General features: G+C 36.7%; 1 protein-coding gene across 2 annotated transcripts in view; it reads right to left on the bottom strand.

The window, feature by feature from the left end:
* The window catches only part of LOC107216859 (ankyrin repeat domain-containing protein 12), a 47662-nt gene that overhangs the window by 16403 nt on the left and 11589 nt on the right, over nt 1–19670 (bottom strand). For both annotated transcript variants that reach the window (XM_046735288.1, XM_046735289.1), the window contains 2 exons: nt 6614–6756; nt 1847–2012 (listed from right to left, as the gene is read on the bottom strand). In XM_046735288.1, the coding sequence (XP_046591244.1) occupies nt 1847–2012; nt 6614–6756 (309 nt within the window). The remainder of the gene's footprint in view (nt 1–1846; nt 2013–6613; nt 6757–19670) is intronic.

A 19670-nucleotide genomic window follows, 5' to 3' on the forward strand; every position in this document is an offset into this window, starting at 1 on the left:
CTATTTGACAATTTAAAGCGCGTGAGGCGACATCTGTCGAAGCGCGTTTGAAACCTCGTCGACATAAACTCCCGATCCGCAAGCGGGCGCGTCCCCTTGCAAACTGATGGCCATGTTGCAACGCGCCAGCCTGCGCCCTGCCCCCAAGATCCCGGACATCCCGCCCCCCCTGCCGCCGGCGTAAGCCCGCCGGTAGGGGGCAGAACACAACCCAGTTTCAAAACGAACATTCGACATTCGGTCGTCTGCTCTGCTCGGCGACTCACCCCGGCTTTTTGTTTACGGTTGTGCGTTCGGGTTTTTATTGTCGATCGCATACCACGCCGCAGCAAGTGACGTCACGCCTAGACGAATTCGCATATAAAAATATTTAATTTTTTAACAATTGTTTGATACGTGTATCGCAAGTCGAGGTCGAGCCCGATGCTTCCAGCATGGTATTGAAAATTTCAAGAACTCCTGCGAAGGGTGCGATCGTACCGAACCGCCGAATCTTGGTCAAGTGGTTACGAAGGCTATTTTGTTTTGCATCGCGATTTGAGATAGTCTCGGCAATTGTGGATTTAAAGAAGGAATACATAAAGGTGTCGTCTGCGTAAGGGTATTGCAGCATGGCTCTTATGCCGAACAAATGAGACAAGTTGCACTTGCCGGAATAGGCATCACTTTCTTTTCAGCACGAATATTCCATCTTCGGTTATATACGAAGTTTTATTTGCAGTGGTATTGTTGTAAAAATTACTTGTTGCGTATTTTTAAAAACGATCATCAAATTTCATTCCTGAAAACTTTCTTCTTTTATTGATATTTCAAAGATAGAGTTATACAGTGATTCGAAGGTTGCTCAATTATGACGTTACACCGGAATTATGTCACATACAGAAATGAACCACTGTACTGTCCGAATTAAATGTTAGGAAAAAAGAAAAGCCCTTCATAAAAGCATGTTTCAAAAATCGTCAGCCGTGTTATTTGCGACAATGATGGTGAACACGGATGAAGCAACATCCTTAATACGTAATGGCAATGAATCTGAGAAAATTGAAATAACTGTAAAAACTGTGATAACAACACGAGGAAAAGTTGTATAATCGGAACATTCAAAATGATTAAAGCCCGGTATGTTTTATCCGATTCTAATGTTTTCGTGTTTATTTTGTTCACCACGAAGACTTCGACTAGATTAGATTCGATTAGTTTCATGTCAGTACGGTCCAATAAATGATCGTTCAAAGTTATATATGCGTGTTATATCTGTACTATCCACATAAGATTTCTCGACTGTTCTTAGACAATTTGAGGGAATCTGGTCAGTGGGTAAAATGAGGTGAAAAACATCAAATTTTAATTATTTCGAACATTTTAACCATAAAACCTTGCCCCGAATTGTTGATACCTAGTACCTTGGCTCGTGTTATTCTAATTGGCTCAGATTCATTTTTACTATTATACCGCTGTTGCTCATACTTGGTAACTTTTTGGATATTCATCCGTTCAGCAGAGAAACATTTCACTGCCGATAAATGTGACGGTTATCTACAGAATGCGACTATGTTATTTGAAAGAAGTAGATAAATTAGCTGATCTTGATGGGCCAGCCTACGAACTTCGGATGCGTTTTGAAATTATATAACATTATTTAATCAAATATTCTTTTTTATTTCGTCACTGGATAAGGCGAACAGTGACAAAACGCGTAAAACATGCATGCGTTACCTGAAACAACTTCCCGTATGTGGAATAAAGAGAAGTGGGAAGTCAGATATTGTGGCAACGGCCAATTAAATAGCGAATTAGGAAAAACGGGAGTTTGGATCATAATTGTCTGGAAGGCGGAATAACTCACCTGCGGCCGGCGATGTAACCTGACTGACGGTTGATCGAGCTTCGGTAGATTTATCTGAGACGAAGGACGAGCGATCTAGGGAGCCAGAAGCCACGTCTACCGGTGTTTTTCCTCGTTTGTTCTTCAACGTTGAATCCGCGCCACTGTCGACCAGTAATTTCACAAGCTAAACAAAAGAGGATGCTTATTATTGCCCAACTACCAGCAGCAGAATATACCAAACACAAGCTACAAAAGGAATAGCTATAACAAACTGATTTTATAATGTGTTGAACTGTGAATGTCATAAATACATATCACATGAATGAACATTTTGTTTGTTTAACAATTTTTCCTTATTCAATGTGCGCTAAAAACGTGAGGTTCCCTAATGTCTCTATCACCAACAAATCGTATGACTGTCTATTTGTGATTGAGTGTGGGAAGTCTAAAGGTCATACGATCTTTCGAAATTGATTGCCTCTTAAGAAGCATAAGATCCGTCAAAATTGCGTTAAAAAGTTGTACGTTTTTTCAACACGAAACTCAATTATTCATAGCCAATATACAATTGTTGATTATACCAAAGAAAAAATTAAAACCAATTGTTATTTTCCGCCAAATTTTTTGATAAATTAGCTGTACGAAGTAAAATAAAAGCGGAAACGTAATGTCAGCTATATAAAATTCGTTACCAAAAAACAAACGTTAAACTTTGGTCGAAATGTGAACGAACAAAAGGACGAAATTGGAAAGATGCTGTTCTCCGCTTCTTCGCAAGTCATATTTTGCATACATAATTAATTATTATTCTTTTCCTGCTTATCACTTTAAAGAATTATTCATGAAGCATCACAGGAATGGAATTTGGACTTGCTGAAGAACTTCAATCAAGTTTTACGATGCAGGAAACCTTGTCTAAATTCCAACTCTTGATCGATTGATGCAAATAATTTTTTTTTTTTTGCGAAATACAAATGCACAACTGCGCGGAGAGATCAAGCAGGTACAATAAACAAGTTTTCACCTCGGGAAGAATTGCTCAAGCGTTTGCGCAAATAAGACATCCGTAATTGGCTGATAACTCGATTTTGAAATTAGCAATCAGCGCGGAGATTTTTCTATTTAACAGAAATATAACATGTATTTTGAAAGGACAAGATTTTTCTCGTTAAAGACAGATGAGATTAATTTTTGCTTTAGAGATACCTATGATTAATTGTCGCGAATGCCGATATCCTCTCGACTCGCATGTGACTGATAGTAAAATTTTCTAATACAAAATAACCTCGATATTTACTTTTAAAATTAAATGTCTTTCAGAAAATTTCGATAATTTAATGTCTTTAGTATAAGTTAGAATTCCATTATAATCTATATAAGTACTTTATATATCAGATTTGTTTTCTAGAAGAATGGGGCAACTTTTGCATATGAAGATTATAATACAATGGGACTGTTCGATGAGAAAGTTTGCCATAAGTTGTGATTGAAATTCGAATTTCAAAGACGGTTAGGTTATTCATTCGTTTGTCAGGCTGCCCCGAAATTTCGTTCAGTTTAATCTTCATACATCCAGAAATGATACATCTCTTTATGAAACTTTATTTTGCGGTAGAATAACTTTATCTTTGAGAAAAATTCCGTTCTTTACAGTTACTACAAAGTTCTAGTAAGATGGGAATATCGTTACAATAACGATTTGAAAACTGTTATAAAATTACAAGAAATTGTTGTACACATAACTATGCAGGGTGATTATAGTTGTCGATATTATGCGACATGTTCTGCTTATAGAAAAATTAAGCCAGCTCGTTTAGTTCATCAGATTTCTTTGAATTCAATAAGGCCTTAACATAAATTTATCCATGCACCGGCATAATCGAATTGTCGCGATAATTACAAGAAAATACAGCACGAGTGACCGTAATCAAAAAGAATCGTAACACTTACTAGAATTTCTGTTCACAGCTGAGCAACTCACTTTCATTTTGTACCCGGAACTATATTTTTCGATTGAATGGTGAAAAATGAAAATAGCAATGACCGTACAACAGCCGCAACTAGATATTTCTCTAGGTGTATTGGAAAACCATTATCGATAGCTGCGCGATATTATCGCGAAAAATCACGAAATAAGGGCGTGGTTTTGGAACGGCAAAAAGTGCGTTCTAGAAATTGTGGGAAAACATTGCTGAGATAGCGGTCTCGGCGATGACGGCTGGGTCGGTCGTACTGACGAAGAAGGCCGAGGCCTGCGGACTGGATAACCAGATACCATCCATCCGGCAACGACTTAAAGAGGATAGACCGAAGGACCGAACTGAACACACTCCGAGCACACTCCGAGCGATTCCGGCGTCCCTGACAATTGCGCGGCTGTACGACCTCGATTTTAGAAATATGTCAATAAAAAATAAAAATCACTTTCCATGTATGGACTGGTTTTGCGTAATGGCATATTTTAGTGACTAATTTTTTCTTTTTACATTCCGAACTGGAATTGAACAAAATTTGAAGAGGTTCAAGTTCGTAAATTGTTACAATGTGACGATTAAGTTTTAGGCAAAATCGTTATTTCGTTACTTTCACGATTGTTTGAAATTCACGAGGTTCAAGTTGGTGAAACTTGGACGTTACGAAACATCCAACATTTTAACGGCGGAGAAATATCAGTTCAAAACGATCTTTTATTAGACGTGAAATTTATAAACAAGTTCAATGAATTTCTTGTGTGGAGTCACCAGCCTGACTGCTGGTCGATATATCGACAAGCTCCGCTGTTAATAGGTTAACAGAACATTATCTATGTTGAAACTTCAGAATGCGGTCTATTGAAATTCAGACAATCCTATGAGTTGCGAAATAGCGGTTTTTCCTAAATAAAAATCGTATGATATTAGCGCGGTCCTTATTTAGGACTCGAACGAATTTATTACGATTGGCTCGACAAATCGGTTCGAAATGATTCAAAACAAATTTCCTAATTTTTTCAGACTTTTATCTCAACCTAACTCCTGCCTGTAAAACAATAGGTTTCCCCATTTAAAATACACGTGTTTGCGCCATAGTCTCAGTATATATTTTATTGAAAGAGTAATAATGTTCAAAAAAATCTGTAACTGCGAGATTTTAGTGGGCGTGGTGCTAGTATCGGATGAGAAATTCATATTAAGGTCGTTCACATTTACGTCCAACGTTCGAAGCACAAAAGTTGCGTGTCAATTTCAGGGCGCAGCAATTACGAGAATATGTACATAAAATTCCACGGCATCGTGAAGAATTTCGCAACATGTATAACATAAATATTTTAAGAGGCGATAAAAGGGTTGAGATATGTGCATGAAAGATATCCCACCATTAAAATTCGGGCCCGATTGCCCGCGCGATAGCATCTTGAAATTTAAATTGGAATCTGAGAATTCTTATTCCTTCTGCTGCTTCCTCCCATGTTTTTCAATACACTTTATTTCTTCATCGATTGCACCTATAACGCGTGTATCACACTATGTCGAATTACGACAATATATAGGGAATTCTGAAAAAGTTCAGAGCACTGTTTCAGAATTGGAACAATTGCAGAACATTTTTTAAACAAAATCTGAAATGGTGAGAATCAGACATTGCTCGTGTTCGCATGGAATTCCCCGTAGATATTTTTTTTTTAAATTCACGTTATTGTTCCTAGTTAAAAAAGTTCGTAAACGCCACGATAAATCAACACAGCATTTGCCTCTGAAATCAGTTTTACATTTTATAATCGAAACGTACAAAACAAAACAAAACAAAAAAGCTACAAAACATTTTTTAACAGGGCCAAGTCTATTTATTATGCAATTTGGCACGGAGCAATTCCACGTCACCTTTGACCGCTGTGAGTTGCAGGACGATAATTTACAATGACCAGAGTAATCGCTGACGCTACTTCGAGCGTGCTCTGAGGTTACAGCGGTTTGTCTACAGTCGACTACTACTAGATTGCAGGACCCTAAATTTAGTGGCCAATTTCTGAAACTTTTGAGCTTCAATACGAGACTTAAACACGGAAGTTTCTGGACCTGTGTATACGACCGTGGTCCCGTACAATGCAATCAACAGGAATAGAGGATTAGCCTTCAATTGTTATTTTCCCTATTAGGGATTCTTCGGAAGTTAAGAAATTTTGAATAAATATTGAACTGTGATAAAATATGATGCGAATATGAAAGTTCTATGAATTCGAAATGTGAAGAAATATTAAAGCTACGGTAATATGTAAAATTTAAATATTTTTCATTTACCTTTCGTACGAAACTTTCTACGTACACGATTAATTTAACTGTTATTATAACGTGAATACATAATATATATATTAGGCGGGTTTTTTTAAAAACTTTTTTTTCTTCTTACGTATCCTTCGAGAATTTAGTTTTTAGCCGCCACCGAAGCCTCGTAAAATTCTGAAAGGTGACTCATCTGGTTTAAATTTTTCAAACACTCTAACCGAAACATCTCGTAAACTATACAAGTTGGGAAGCTGTTTTTGGTTTCATTTTATAGATAATCAAATATTCTACAAAATAGATCAAGACTATTATACACCCAAGTGTTCATCTTGTATTCGATACGAACGTGAAATATCTTTCAGACTATGAGCTAAAAATCCTTGAATACGTTAGGGGGAATTCCAGTTCAGCGAAAACTAACTTTAAGACCTTGTTCCGTCGACGAAAGAAATATTCCTATGATCCGAAAGAATCCAGTGTGCGTTGGAAATCGAATAATTGACTGTCGATTCGTATAGTTTACCTCTTGGTGACCGTTGACTGCGGCGTCGTGAAGCGGAGTGTCGTCATCGAGTCCAAGAGCGTTAACAGAAGCACCGGCTTCGATAAGAATCCGCGCTGTGCCCAACCACCCGTGGTTGCAGGCCTCGTGTAGCGGACTCCACCCTGCGTGAAAAAAAAAAAAAATTGGCATAACGTAAGTATCGTCTTTGGAGTGGAAACAGATCTTCTCCCCGTCCGGTACCTACTCATAATATGGACAATTCGAAAAATTTTCTATTACGGGAAAAGCTTACAGTCCGACCTCTCAATAGGAACGCCAAATCCCGCACGGGGAAGAGTTTTTCCACGGATTCGAGAACCTCCACAACGCGCGCGTTTCTCGCTCACGAACTTTCTCTCTTTTTATTTTCTCGCAGGCCGGGTGTTCTTTTATTGAGAAGTTCGCAAGCGATAATTGGAGCTTTAGGGACGAGTCGGAGTAGGGAAAGTGCGCGAGCCTGAAATTGGGGTAGCGTTCTTATTGAGATATTGGACTACAAGTATATTAGGTTACCAGTGCGAAAAGTAGGCGATTTTCGATGAGTGTGAAGTTTGCAGCTTGAGCTGCGAAAGCGAGCGCCGCGTACACGCAAATCGAGTTCGAGTCGGCGATACGAGTACCAGTGTGAACGTAGCATGAGCCAAGGCGAGCGCTGTAATCACGAGTCGGGTATCGCCCATCCGCACGTGATACAAGCTGCTTCCCGGCACTTGTGAGAAAGGTTTGATTTGAGAAGGTACGAAGGTGCTACTGATAGCGGATAAAATTGGGGTTAGATAACTTACGCTTAAGGGGACATTATATTTTCTCGGTCGAGAATATTCATAATTTTTATGAAACTGATAAATTGACTACAAAAAAAAAAAAAACATTTTTTTTGAGTCTGGAACTTTTCTGATGTACATTCCAAGTCTTCAAGTACACGAAAATATTTTTACATAATTTCTAAAATGAATTTATAAAGGAGTTTTTTTACAGCCTGGCGGAAGTTATTTGGAAAATTATGATCCACTGGCGTGAACGATCGCGGCGCGCTGGAATGTCTGAAAAAAATATCCTCCGGAAAAGTATGACTATGGTTCCGGTGTGGATCAAAATAAAAAAGATTGGTTACTTTATTCCTCAATTTTTTACGGTTTTTACGAAAAAAATTCTAGTTCTAAGACCACGAACTTTGGAGGTTCACTGTTTTGTTTATTGTTGCTCAAAGAAAACAATCGTGGTCTGTACTACGGCTGTGGTCATACTTTTGGTAAGGTTACTTTTTTCGGACGTTCTAGTGAATTGGAATTGTGCACGCTAGCGGATTAAGATTTCCCGAATGATTTCCATTTGGCTGCAAATATACCCGAATAAAAAATAATAAAATTATGTAAGATGTTTTTATCGTATTTGGCGACTTAAAATATATGTCAGAAAAATTACAGACTCAAAAGATATAATTTTTTAAATTAATGTATCAGTTCTATAGAAATTATAAAAAAATTTCGATCGAGAAAGTGCGCCCGTAATGACACGATGAATAAAATTGATTACTCGACTGACGCGTGTGCCAAAAAAGCCCTTGCGTGCAAAATATAACATTTCGTCGTGGTCCTTTTATCGCACTGTTCGGAAATGGGGCACTTTACGCACGCTCCGCATATTCCGAAAGTCCAATTTCCCACACAGTTGTAGGAAAAAAAAACACGTTCCTCGCATTCTGTTGTCAAGAAAGAAGAGAGACGATCGAGCCGAGCTTTCACAGAGTCGCAATATTGCAAATGCAAAAATAGTCGATGCTTAAAAATAGATGCACAACACGATCCTTTCGAACAGAGTCAGGCGCCACAGATATGCCGTAATTTTGAATCAGCTATGTTTATATCTCCAGTTTTCCCAACTTTTTGAATTTTCACCTCCCCCCCCTGCGTTCAATACACAAAGAAAAAGAGAAAAAAAAAAAAAAAAAAATGAAAAAATAATTTGCGAGGAACATGACATATTTCCCGCGGACGTGAAAGAAAAGATGGGGGGGGGGGGGGGGGAGTGAAGAGCGAATAACATGCTACTTTTATGAAGCTTTTCAGGCCAAAAAAAGTTAACATTACAGTTGAGTCGTGAATAAAAGAACAATACTACCCTTGTTCTATGGATAACATATACGAATATCTATAATATAACGGGAGACTCTGTTGAAAAGGCCGACTACGAGCCACCCGGTCACCACTAGCGTCACACATGCCTAACTTTTACATGAGCCGTGCATAACGGAAAAATGCTGCGAAAGAAAAGTTGCGCGATGTGTCGACATTCTCACCAGAGACTCCCGTATATAGTCATATGGATATCGCATGTAGACTCTATCTCGATACTGTTGTTGATAAAAGTCAAGTGAGTGCAGGGTTGGTTCGGATTCGAGTACGAGATAAAATATTGGGCACCGCATGCAACGCCCCGGTTCTCTCTTCCTCGAATCAATAACATATTTGTTCAATAACTCTCGAACGGGGCTTCGAATCGTGAATCGTCGCAAAGGGTGCGGTCTCGAATTATGATCGTGTCCAGTGTTGAACAGCATCCAATTACTTGTTGTAATTAATTACATTTAAATTAGAAAATACGATTGTAGCTGATATTCTTTTTCGAATCAATCATAAATTACAATTGTAATTGATACGCTTTTTGAATCGGTACGAGGCCCATTTTCCCTGACTTTCCCCATTACGTGATGCACTTTTCTTGTTTTATGCCACCTAAATAAACAAATGAATAAGTATTCTTAGGAATATCGGGATAAAATGGGACGCCCTTGAAGTACTCGGATCCCGGAGCAAAGTAGAACACCTTTTTTACGAAGCCCAATAATTTTGTCTATATTTCTAAAATTTAAAATTTTGACACTCAAAGTTTCAAAATGGGATCTACATTAGTTTATTAGATAGATGAATTGAAGTATCAGTCAAGATCAATGGAGGTATTTTCACCGTTTTTGTAGATACAACGTTTACACACGGATTGAATGAACACGACGGCAGTGTAAACTAGCAGAAATCAACTTTACGTAATTTTAAGTGCTTCGTTTCGTGCGAATTCAAGATTACTTCAAATGACTTGACGTGACTCCATGTAAAATAATTTTGCCGTCATATGAGAGCCTTCTCTGGGGCTTGTCAGGACTGCAACGGAAGACTGAGTATGGGAGCTAGTGAAGCAAAAACAAACCATTAATCTAGGCTAAAAGTTATGGCGGATGAACCGTGCGCGGCGTTTATAGCTATGAGACGCTCTGAGTCTTACAATGAGCTTCGTTGCATTCGGGCGTTCTTCAAAACATCTTGTTCAGTTTAATTAAGGATGAATTGGCCGGATCCTCTGAATCAAAAGTTAGGAAAACTGAATAAACCACTAAAAAAATCCCCTTTAGCAACGTGTTTTGTCCTAATGATAGTAATCACAAGTGAAACAAAATTCCGACTATTTGATAGATATGATTCTGAGTAAATTCGAATAACACAAGCTAAGATATCAACTCCTTGAGAAGAGGGTTTATTTAATTACAACGATTAAAATGACTGAACTTTGGTGTTTTTGATAGGATTTAAATGTTTTCGGACTCATTTTGTTTGCCGACTAGGTTTCTACAAATTGTCTGAAAGACATTCAGAAAGTTTTATATTATGATATGTACGTTATAACGCGCATATGTAATAGTTGACGAACATTTTTCGCATCGTAATTATCCAAGCCCATTTTTATCCACTCTGGAAAGGTCTACGGCGACCAAAATAAGCCCAAAAACATGAGAATCGGCTCAAACACACCTGAGTTTAATCGTTTTGAATATTTGAATTATAAAATTTTAGCTCACACCTTCGCGTAATTAGGTACCATCTATCTCAATTTAATCAAACGAATCTTCATGTTCAGTTTTCTTTCTCGTTTTGGTCTGTCATTGCGATAGTGTGAGTGAAATTGCGAGTAGCCACACGAGGGTGCAAAGTTATTATTTTTATGACGTTCGAATTGTGGAATAAGAAGTACACTCGTTCAATTTGGTCGCCTATAAATGGAGAAAATGTGAAATTGACGATGTTGTAACGCCACTCACAATCAGCGAATTTTTCTCTTTGGTAATTATGGTCTTTTATTTTTGATAACAAGAAAACGGTGTACAACATATACTAGAAATTCGGACATGGTCTAGTAACAGACTTGTTTTTCAAGAATGACTTTTTTAAGGTCGACCCTAATAATCACACGCCAATTTTATGAAAAATTGTACGTCTTATAAATGTCACCGAAGAATCTGTGTTTATTTCATTTATTAAAGTTAATTTAGAATGGTTCACTTGATCGTAGCGTCGCCGACTGAACCGAGACAAAGGAGGGGCAATTTTTTTAACGAACGAGGTCGTATGCTTAAAATGGATTGATTTCGTCACGAGTTATCTCTTATGCGAGTCGTGAATGCCACTTTTATATATTTCAGTTTCAACGCTTCGGCCATTCATTCATCCTAGATAAAATACGCCGGACAAGAACGCCGGGAGTTTTTGAGGTTCTTGGTTACATAAAATCCAAATTCATAAATTGTAATCCCAGATGCATAATCCGCATATGTATATATTTATTTTTGGAGGAACTGAGAAAGATTGGAATTCGAACAGTATAACGATGCCATGCCGACAACGTTCCAAGGCTTTACATTCCTGTTCTAAAAGATTGGTGGGAATGTTTGACTTGATGATCCAAAGCACCAGTTTAAGTCATAGGTATCCACCAATTCAATACGGAATTCTGTGAATCGATAAGCCGTAAAAATACGAGTATATATATGGGAGATTCCACGTATAATTGACTTGACCAAACCCTCTCAAAACCGGTTCAAATTTTGTAAATTATGTTTTTTAGTTGCTAAGATGCATGATAACTTGTATATTTTTATTCGAAGACATATGGGGATTAGCAGCTGACATGACATTATATGCGATAATATTTAAAAAGTCTGAATTTCAATTGTAAGTATATTTCGAAGATTATAAATCATGCGAAAAATTTTGATCTTAAGAAAGATACACAATTTATTTAGAATTTTAAATCGTTAACATGCAAGAAAATATATAATATAATAATATAATTTTCAGGTATCTGAATATTTACGTAAATAACTTTATAAACCCTAGTTTATTCGATTTATCGTAAAGCAAACGTTTATTTTCACTCAAAGTTTTGGAGAATACTCGTCTGTTGGTATCAAAAAATATGTATGAATTCCACTATGCGGCCAGATTTAATTTGAAAGCTGAGTTTTTTGTTTCGTAATTTTCATGAAATCTGACATGTATTGTATTGTCGTCGAATCGCATGTGAAATAGTTCTAAAATATAGATGGAAATTTATGAAAATATAGTATAATTTTTATTTCACGTACACATACATTATGTTATTTATAATTTTTGCACTAAAGTGTGGAAGAAAAAAATTTGCAGCTTCCAAACTAACAATAAATCCAGCCCTATAATGAAATCTACCTACGCGTTTTTTACACTAGCATAGGAGCTGTATTCTCTGAAATGTCAAACGGTAAAAAACCGTATAATTTTCGACAAATCGAAGGAACTAAAGAGTTTTCAAACTTATGAACCATTCTCAGGGACCTCCATTTTTTTTTTCGCGTACCGCAACTTTCAAATTCGCTGAAAACTGAAACTATTTTTTAATATCCAACTTTTTTTTCGTATTATCTATAATATTCGAGTTATACTTATAAATGAATCTCTGATATCACGTAAATTTCAAACCGGCTACTAACGTCTAAACACGGCATTGAATAAAATTAGCAAAAAATCATGCATACCCTTATCAGCAAAAATTTTCTTTTTAATTAATAAAAATGTCATAAAGTTTAAACCAACGTTGAGAAGGTCAGAGTTTTGGTTAGTCCCATTGTACATAGAATTGCCCATACGCTTCAACGTCGGAAAGAGAATCGCAGGTCGGCTTTAAGCCGGGCGGTTCCCAAACATTGTCTCTCTTCCCGCCCAAGGCACGACTGTAGGAATAAATGTATAGGGCATTCAAATCGAGCAATACATGTATGCATATATGTACTGTAAGCCCAGTACTATTGTGAAGAATATATCAAAGGTACGGGGGAAACTCACGTTAAAGTCCGAAGGTTCAAAAGAAGCGCGAATAAGTGTCACAAAGAATTCATGTAAATTTTACATTCCTATTGTATACGCTAACTTTTTTTTTTATTGACTTTTATTACGATCCAAAGTTCCGGTATCAGAGAGTTGAGTGCAGGTATCTGGGAAAAAGTTTGATTGAACTGAAAATTTCTGTTTCTCTCAGCTATATTAAAAACAAAATCCTGAATTTTTGGTACACTATTTTTAATCCCGTGTACCTCAAAATCTACCTAACTGAAAGACTATTTCTGTAGGGTAAACGTTAAAAATAATTAATTCTTTTATTGCGAATTTAGGAATTATCTCGTCATTCCGTGAGAAAATCTAATTCTGTACGAAATCCGATGTGACTTTTTTTACTTCAGTTTGCGAAAATTTAATTACTTTTTTTTTTTTACCACACGAGCTGTTTGTTGACGATTTATGAACGATGCAGTGAATACTCTTCACGTCTATTTGAAAATGTAAATAACGGTGTATACAGAGAATATTAAGAAACGGAAAATTTTTCCGAATGATATTAAAAATAATCGAATCAATTTTTGTAAAATTGTGGCTAAGCCGAGAGTCGAAACTTTATTGCATTGTTCCCAAATAATTACTCTAGTTCTTCTGGCAATAAAAAAAGCCCCGAATTTTTTACGATAAAGCAATAACAAGTCGCAAGTTTCACTTTTGGCAGGGTGGCACAATGTGATTTTGAAAAAACTTCGAAAGACCACGTAGCAATGCCTAGAAATTTTCAAGTATATGGATGTGATTGGTATGTGAATACTTTGCAACCTAAAAAATGCTGTGATATATTATAACAAATAAAATAATTAGAGTTGAAGATGCAGAAAAACATTATACAGAAGCAGAAGAAATGAAAAACACGGTTTGTCCGGTGTAACAGCACACGAAAAGCCTAAATACATCAGTGAATTTCAAAGCGTCATGATTGCGAAAGAATACAATGAAAAACATAAAGAATAAATTATAATACTTGTTCATTTATTCGAGGATTATAACTATATAATATATATTTCTGATTCTTTAAACAGTAACAATATAATTGTATACCAGGTATGAAATGAAGTCTTTGAGAAGAAACGGTGAAACTTCGACAGACTACGCATGCGCAAAGTAATTGAATTGTACTGGTCGGTAAGATCATACCACGACATTTTTTTCCCCATAAAGCAGGGGATCCAACTTACTGAAAACGGGGCATGAGATGCCAAAATCTCCCACGTCTGATAGGGAATTAAAATTATACTAGATTTAAAACACTCGCTCGCTGAAGCTTGCTCGGGGTCGGATGCCTAGTGTAACAGGTTTTTGTGCTCGTACGCTCGCTTACAAGTTGTCAGTGTTTTACGATATGACATAGTTGTAGGGGAGACTGGGACACGATGACTCCCCAAAAAATTCTGGTATTTGCTTCACAGTATACAGAATGAACACTGTCTTTGTGCGTGTGACGGAAACCGAATCTGCCCGTAAGAATTTTTCTATACAATGTTACAAATCACGTTTACACATGCATGTAAGTATAACGTATTGTGATTTTATAACAATAAATTTCGTCAAAAAGTAACACAGAACAATCAGCTAAGTGCTGACAGATATCAAACACTACGCACAGCAATTTTAGCTCTAATTGAACGATGTTATTGTCATGTATTTCTATGTATGCTATGCCAACCACTCACCAATTGCAATTTGTTGATCCTGGTCGTTCGATTTTTTTTTCCGATTCAAAATATTATCTGAACCATGCGTATTGGTTTGATACTACAAGACGTGACGTTTTCAATAATCAAATTTGTAAACTTGAAAATTAGTCCGGAAGGTCAAAAGTCACCAGGTAGCGGACCTGGAGCGCCGAAATTACGGAGCGCTTGTCCTGGAACTCGAGTTGCACCAGGAAGCGGACCCGGAGCGCAGGATCCAGGAGGTAGAGAACGCGGTACTCGAAATCTGCGGAGCCCGATTCTCACACGTCCGCTCTACTGCGCGGTCGTTTCCAGACTGAGGAATTCTGTTAGCTGATTTTGAATTACTATAGATCGATGACGTGAAGAGAAAAAAAATTATTGGTGACGTCACTTTCCGAACATCCAAACTTTGGTTTGGAACTTTAATACTATGTATGATAGTTACGACGACTTGTCGCAGTAATCAGTAATCAGTCAGTTAACGACAAAACTTTGCTCAGACTCTCTGAGTCGCTACATTAATCATTTTAAATCTGGTTAACTTAAATTGTTAACGAAATTTACATTACCTACATAACCACGATAAGCCGTGTTTGAGGTGGCCAGCCAGCACAAGAAGCAGACAAATCCACGCATTCGCAATTGGACACTCGATATGCTAACAATAAGTTTCACCGTATCGTCTCGATATAAATAAATGAAAAATGTTCCAGGATCGTTTTTATCTGACATAGAGCATTCCTGTTAGATTTTAAGAATGTTTTGAATATTCCTCCAGCTAGGTGGTGATCGCAGTTTTCTCATTTCTCGCGAAGGCAACAAATTGGGGTGTTTACTGATCGAATACTGGTGCAGATTTTCTTCGGGCGATAATTAACAAATGTTTCCAATAATTAATAATCGATGGTAAAATGCCCTTTGAATGAGTAAATAATACTTATTCTAGATTAACTTATCGATTTAGTGATTAAATGCAATGGCTCCCTCACGGAAAGAAACCCCAAGTTGGGTGTAAATTCGTACCCCTAACTTTTTTCTTATGGGAAATCAGCTTTATCTATGAGTTGGGGGTACGAATTTACACCCAAGTGGGGGTTTTTTTCGGTGAGGGCTGGTTGACGTGGATCTGTTTTAATCAGTCTCCAGATTTCATATATGGAATTTGAAACAATTTTGGTTTACGGTTTCTCAGGATTTCAAGTCTGCGCAGGAGACTTGTTACGCGTCTAATAAAGATGAGCTTGTTAACCTCGTCACGTCGTACTTTGACCAGACAGACTGCGCGTGGAATGCAGATAAACCCTGCGGCGACTGACGATGAGCAGCACTTATACAACCACGATTCCAATTGTGTGGGTAAAGGATTTCATATAACGCGATCGTGTTTCACGCATTTTTTCATTCGTGTTTTCCGTAGACAAAGTACCCGTTTCTATGACCGTAGAGTGACTCTGCGAATGCACATGCGCGGAGTACAGAAAATACCACTTTTAACTCCTGGGAGTTAGAAGTGGTCTTTTCATTAATCGAGAGTATCGATTGATTAAAAAAACAACAGGTAATTTTCATCTTCGTGTTTGAAATAAGCTACAACGTGTGGAGGCTAACAATTTCATAGAAATTGTTTACGTAAAATACGGTCCAATCTGAACAGTTCATGTCTGCGTATGTATTTTTACCACGTTTTTATCAACTCGCTTTTTTATCCTTGTTTATTTGTTTGTTTGTTCAGTACTTTGGACGCAGCTATGGTTCCAATACGAAGAAAAACAGATGTTTTACTTTTGTAAAATATAACTTGATCTTTTAAGAACCTGTAATTAAACAATGAAAGTTCTGGTCAAAAATTGATGTGAGAATTCATAAACTGAAAACGAGAATTGTAAGAAAAAAAAATAAACTCAAGTTTTCAGGAGGTTTTCAGAGGTTGTATTATCGAACGAAAGATTCCTGTGGAAATAAAGGAAAATTCTACGGTCATTCTTTTACGGAGTTGACACGTAACATCCCATACGTAAGTCTTTCTTTTCTTAAACGTGGAACATCGCAGCTGCACGCATGTGTTCGAAGTGTAAGGGTGAAGAGCGAAATCTTAACCCCCGACAGCCAATGAGGGTTAAAACCTCCCCTACAAAAATCGTTTGCTCTTAGAGCAGACTGTAAAGCTTGAACTTCTTCAACGTTCATTTTTATTTATTTAGTTCAATTTAATTACTTTCATAATACAACTATTTTATGCGGAATTGTTTGAAGTTTAATTTAAAAAAATAAAATCTAGGTTTATTCGAAGCTAAGATATTTGAAATTAATTTTCACTGGATATTTTTTACACTCAGTGAAAATTAATCGGAAGTTAATGAGGGAGAAAAAATTTCAAAATATCTCCAGTAACGTTATTTTTGCCAGAAATAGTAAACACAGATAAAACAATATCCGCACTATGTGATAAAAACGAATTTGAGAAAATTCAACCAACACAAGCTAAGATTCAAAAATTTGGTATACGGTATGACAATTATATCGTTCAAAATAATAAGACTGCTGTTTTAGGCGCGATTTTAAATTTTTCGGACTCAATTTCTGTGCCACAAAGATTTGTATGTGCAGACTACCTAAAAAAAAGTTGCTAAGAATCATCTTCATTGTGGATGAAAATTGATTTTTGCAAGTACGGTACAACAGATGTTCAAGTTTCTGGCCTAGCAACGAGCAAAAATGAGCCCAAGAGAACATTAGAATCGGATAAAAAAAACGCCCGAGTACAATAATCGCGAACGTTCAATTTGTAAAACATTTTCTAAAATAGTTGATATCTGTGCCTGTGTTTTTCGAATGTCCTCAGATTAATTACTATCACATAGCATGGATGTTGTTCCGTTCGTCTTCACTGCTATTGGCGTAAACAACACCGCTGGAGGAGTTTAAAACGGTTTTTTCTTTTCGCTCTTCCTAACTTTTGATTCAAACGGTTAGGACGATTCGTCCTTAAACTGAATTGAAAATACGAAGCCGTTCTCTTTAAACGCTACTCGCTTCAGTATACCGCTCAAACGACCATTCCAAATTCTTTATCGAAACTTTACCGAATTCAGTTGTCTTCTCTCTCTGGATTTTAGTGAGTGGGGGAAGAGCTGGGGATGGCTGGCTGGCTGGCATGGGGAACCCCCCGGAACTGGCGACTGCGAACAGGTACGTACAGGTGCCCACCACCCCCAGCCCCACCCCCGCCCCCATTCCGCCCCAACGTTCATCCCTCTTTCGCCCGACGACTGCTCGGCAGTGACGGCTTTGCAGACTGCACCTGGCGCCCGGATTGATCACAAATACACGACGACGATTTTTCGAATATTTATTGTTTGACACATTATTATTCGATAAAAAGTTCATTTCAACTGACTAAAATTTCTTAAAATCTAACAAATTTTCACATTTATCTTTGTTGAAACGTTACTTTAATTTGAATTAATATCTTTTTTACCCTATACTTTACCGATTTAACATAAACTTAACGGTTTCCTGTTTTATTAATCGTTAATCGTGACTCGTTAGTTTTATATACCTACCAGATAAGTTCCAAGAACGTTTGATTTTTTTTTTTTTTTTTTTTTTTTTTAGGACAAATTCAATCATTGTAGTTGAATGTACAGAATATTTTTCCAAATTAAATAGAATCATTTTATATGATGCGTTTTTCATTCGAAAGAACTTGACTTTTTGTATTTCGAGACATCAAAGAAATACTTTTATTATATCTATGAAGTATTTTCGCTTGAGGTTGAACTAAGAAACTTTCTGTTTCAATAAAATTTCCTGTATTCAGCTGCAAAAAATTTCAGTGTTCCTTTACCTATTTCCAGCAACACCTTGTGTAATGTTGATCAAATACGGTGGTTGTATTTTTTTTCCAAATCGAGTATGAACTCTTCGGTATAAATTTATACTAAATTCGAATGGTTGTTTTTAATTTTAATCCTTTTTAGTTTTTCTTATGTTCAAACTTCTGTTTGTCAGCTAAATGAGGTTGTCACATAAAAATTAAAAAGAAAAACCTATTTCGAATGTTCTATGCGGATTCATGAATTGAAATAACCAACATTAAAAAGTGATAGAAATTTTACCATCTTCTATAGTTGTGTATGAATATTGTAGAACATATTTGTTAGATGACTTATACATTTTTCAGATAATCACTATCAGCACAAAGTTGCAACAAACATAATTTTAGCAACATGGATTTGCTCATAAGCGTTATGTTCACATATTTTCAAAATCGTAGAAATAAATACGTCTCCAAATTATTTTTCACCGAGATTTACTCTTACAGATCTTACGAAACGCCCTCTTTAATCCTAGGATCCTACACACGGGTACCTCTAACCCTACATAATTCTTACGGCGTGCTAAAATCATTTTTCTTACTTCGTTAAATAGAATTTTTCACGGTGAAAAATTCATATTAGGTTTTTCTCGCACATACTATTTTATTCTTCAGTCTTTCAGTGTTCGAATGAAAAGAATAAAACCCTTCTACGACAAACAGTCCGTTAGCAGCGTTTGGTTTCGTACAGAAGTGTAGGGTCCTAGGGTTAAGGCGTTCGCCATTTTTTGCGGCAAACCTGAGCTACGAATTTTTCGTTAAATGGTTAAAAAAAACTTTCGGGAAGAATAATTTTTTTACCTTCTCCAAATTGATTAACGTATAGCAATATTAAAGTATAGGCATTAGGGTGTTCTAGCAAAAAATAGTTCACCCCTTTAAAAGTTTGCTTGGTCAAAAGAAAGAATCTGTAATCAGTTGAGCGTTCTATTTTATACGGAGGATCGTGCTTATTTGATTTTCACATTTTTTGGAAATTGTGAAGAAACACGTTGTGGCACTTCAATTGTTATTTCTCTTTCCTGACATTTATATTCAACCCAAAATTTCACGACGGTGGATCCAATATGGTAGACGAAAATTTGAATTTTGATCGAATACGTTCAAAAAACTCTATGTAGGAGTTTTCGGGGTCGCTGGCGGGTTCAGCATATTGAATTTTCAAAATCTAATTTCAGTTTCGTAATCAGCGACCCCAAAAACTTATAAATTATGTAAAATATGTATAAGTTAGGACGTGCGACGTTCTCGGAAATGAATTATTCCTTCAACTTTCACGATTT

This window comes from Neodiprion lecontei, chromosome 3, assembly GCF_021901455.1.
Source record: "Neodiprion lecontei isolate iyNeoLeco1 chromosome 3, iyNeoLeco1.1, whole genome shotgun sequence".
NCBI lineage: Eukaryota > Metazoa > Arthropoda > Insecta > Hymenoptera > Diprionidae > Neodiprion > Neodiprion lecontei.